Source organism: Cebus imitator, unplaced genomic scaffold (genome assembly GCF_001604975.1).
Source record: "Cebus imitator isolate Cc_AM_T3 unplaced genomic scaffold, Cebus_imitator-1.0 Scaffold32, whole genome shotgun sequence".
Taxonomy (NCBI): domain Eukaryota; kingdom Metazoa; phylum Chordata; class Mammalia; order Primates; family Cebidae; genus Cebus; species Cebus imitator.
The window spans coordinates 5164733-5168548 of NW_016107347.1; the positions used below are offsets into that span (position 1 = coordinate 5164733).

Genomic DNA, 3816 nt, shown 5'->3' on the forward strand with positions numbered 1-3816 from the left:
CAGGATGGTCTCGATCTCTTGACCTCGTGATCCACCCGCCTTGGCCTCCCAAAGTGCTGGGATTACAGGCTTGAGCCACCGCGCCCGGCCACATTTTCTTTTAGTAGAAACACTTAAGAAATTATATGAAAAAAGTTTTAACTTTCTTTGCTGCTTTGTTCTTCTGTAATGTAGGGTGTTTTCAGGATTGACAAAATGCTATGTAGATACTCTACTGTAATGAAGAAATCAGATCACTTAAATATTATTCCTTTCTTTAATCCTATCTGACTTAGTTATATATATTCATTTAACATGTACCTGATTTTTTTGTACCTGATTTTAACATTAAACAAAAATCACATCTGTTTCTTGGTTTAATAACTGTTGATTGGTTCCTTGGGGAATATTCTATTCCACAGTTTAATTCTTCTGATCTGTTTTGTGCCCCTTCCTCTTTACTATGTGAAAAGTTAAAGACATTGAGGTTTTTAAAAGCTAAACTGATCTCACTCAGTGAAAATAATACTACTAATAATAATAATAACCATTTATTTTTCTCTGTATGGTGAGGAATATTTTAAAAACAGAGGTATAAAGAACTGCCAGGCATCTTGCAGTAACTCTGTCCTCAGGTAGATCATGTTGGCACAACAAAGCAGCCTCCCACGTGGCCCAGAAACAACAAATTGTGTGTTCATAGGGAGAAGAATGCAAACACCTGAAAGGATTGCATTTAAGACGTGGTTCTTATTATGGATTATAGAGTTTAGTGAGGCTTTACAGTGCTTTGAATTTCATGCCTTAGTATTTTATGTATTATGGATCTCAAGTACTTGAAGCTTGTTCTCTATCTGATTATAGGTGATATGCTCTAACTTTTCTTTTTCTAATATTTTTCTGAAGGATTTTAGAGAAGTAGGGAGAAAAAAAAGATTATGAATTCTTAGTTGTCAGGCAGGAAGAAGCCATGACAGCATTTCTACCTGTGACCCAACTTGGATTAAATCTTTTTAGGTCCCTTATGCAATACAAATTTTGGCTTTGGAATATTTTCTGGAACAACATTCCATAGGAAAGTCAGTTTTCATTTATTTCCCTTTTGATGCCTCCAGATATCCCTGGAAGGGAAACTGCTTCACAGTTTCAACTCACTGATCTAGTCCATATGCCTCTTCCCCACCCTTTCTTTCCTTCCCTGCTGTGGAAGCTGTGTGGGATTGCTTGCTAGAGTACATTTCCTACTGCGTTTATTGTTTGTTTTATGTGTACAGCACATCCATCATTTCTTAGGAAGAATATTCTACAGTATTTCTTGCAACTAGATGGCTCTTCTTCCTAGCTCATGACAGAAATTTAAATTTATCACTTTACTTCATATATATATATATTTTTTACAGCCTGGTCACTTTTTAGAAGTTGTCTTTCCTTTATATTTATATATTGAATATACTTTTGATTCTACTTTTCAAATGCAAATTAATAATTATGCTATTTTGGGTCATTATGTACCCAAAATATATATTTATTCCCAAATATCTTTCCTATAGCCCTTAATACTTTTAAATTTTGGATTCTCTTATTTGTTTTTTGTAATGATAATATTTAAAAATATTGGCAATTTTTCACTTGAATTGCAGCGATAAAAATCTCTAAGAGCACAAGCTCATCCAAAAATGTGGTAATTATCTGTGTATTGAAAGCACATGTTTCTTGCATGTTTTTTTAGGGGGGTGCGGAGGTTGGCAGGGGATGGTGGTTTATACTGGACTGATTCACTGCCTGTCGATTGCCAGGATGGCTAGAGAAACAAGGACAAAAGAGAACACAAGAGCATTTTTCTCAACTTTATTGGATGTTATCATACACAATGTTCCTAACAATTGTGATTCTAGGCATTAAGTATGTTAAATCAGGATTGATACTTAAGCTTGGAATTTTAAGGAAAAAAAAAAGTATTCATAGAAAAACTAATCAGTTCCTCCTTTTAAAAGTACCTGTTGATCAGCTCTGAATCTTTCCTCTTTTTTTACCGCATTCTGTGTGTCTCCTGTCTCTCTCTCTCTCGCACACGCACACATCTCTCCCAGCAGCAAAGAAAAATTTCTAATGCGAACTACTTATGAAATGGAGAGAAGCAATTATATAACAATTTAAAAATAAATGGTCTGGATTTTACTTCCTTGAGAAATAGGTTGATGAGTGGAAGAAAAACGTAGTTTTTGTGTTTGAGTATATTTGGGTCTCCTATTTTTATGACATGTTTCTAAAACAAATTGTAATGTTAGTACTCCCAGTAGCAAAGAGAATATTCCCTTTGACAAAAGCTTTCTAAGTATGTTTATCCACTCCTTGGGAAGAATTTCTGGGAGGAAAAATAACTATGCCTCACCCTGCCTTTCAGATAAATAAGTGTTCTACTTCCTACTCCAGGCAAGTGAAAACTTGAGTTTAATAGTAAAGGCTTGATCACTATACAGAGTGCAATAGCCACATTTCCTGCAGGTTGTGACGTGGAGTGACAAGGAATCTAAAAGCCTGTGCTGGGTTCATCCGATATCCTTTCCCACTTTCCTTCCCCATGTTATGTGGACTTGATATTAGAACAACATATCATCTAATTAAAGATCATCATTTTAAATCCAAAATTCAAAAAGGTAAAGGTTTCTATTTATAAAATAGGTCTTTTCTCTGAATAAGAATCCCTAATAGATTAATGTCATCAAACTGTGAAACTTGTGGGTGTTGGTTTTAATTTGTATTTTTCTGATCCTTTTTTCAGCTTGTCTTGAAAATAGATGACATATTTGAATCTAAAAGAGGGAAGAAGAGGGTGAAGTTACATTCTTACACAGGAAAGGAAGTACCTCCAACAAAGGGTAAGAATTGTGTTCTGTTCCAGCTATCCTGTAGCTGTCAGGGTATGAGAGGAGAATCACCATATAACTTAATGTTTGATATGTAATAAAATTTTCAGTTTACTTTCCTGTTATCCCACTTAAATATAAACTTCTTTAAGATAAGGGACAGCAGGGGGTGGGAAGTTGGGGAGGGATAACATGGAGAGTAAGGCCAGATATAGGTGATGGGGATGGAGGCAGCAAACCACATTGCCATGTATGTACCTGTGTAACAATCCTACGTGTTCTTCACACGAACCTCAGAACCTAAAGTGCAATAAAATATTTATATATATATAAATAAAAAAGATAAGGATTGTTTCTCAAATCCATTTTATTTAATTCTATGCCAAGCAATAACTATTGGATGAATAAATAAATGAAAAAATAATCATAAACCAATGAGACTAATTTTCATAGAAAGACTGAATCACTATTTTGTAGTCTTACTTTGATTTACAATCATTTATCAGTATAGACTTTTTTTGTGGTGGGTGTGAAAGCATTAGTCATGTATAGACTGAAGATATGTGGTACTCAACTTGTAATCATTTAATAAGTTTTATCCTTCAGATGCCTAGATAAAACTTACATTGTTAATTAAGAAATTTTCAACATTCATAATAAATCACTAGAACTTTCTTAAAAACTTATGCAAGATTCTTAATTTGGTTGCTTGGGGATATGGTTTGGCTGTGCTCCCACCCAAATCTCAACTTGAATTGTATCTCCAAGAATTCCCACGTGTTGTGGGAGGGACCCAATAGGAGGTAATTGAATCATGATGGTGAATAAGTCTCACAAGAGCTGATGGGTTTATCAGGGGTTTCCACTTTTGCTTCTGTTTTTCTCTTGCTGCCACCATGTAAGAAGTGCCTTTGGTCCCCAGCCATGTGGAATGGTATGTCCAATTAAACCTCTTTTTCTTCCCAGTCTC

General features: G+C 34.9%; 1 protein-coding gene across 2 annotated transcripts in view; it reads left to right on the forward strand.

Moving 5' to 3' along the window:
* The window catches only part of DENND2C (DENN domain containing 2C), a 77824-nt gene that overhangs the window by 44391 nt on the left and 29617 nt on the right, over positions 1-3816 (forward strand). For both annotated transcript variants that reach the window (XM_017524236.2, XM_017524235.2), the window contains exon 6: positions 2762-2858. In XM_017524236.2, the coding sequence (XP_017379725.1) occupies positions 2762-2858 (97 nt within the window). The remainder of the gene's footprint in view (positions 1-2761; positions 2859-3816) is intronic.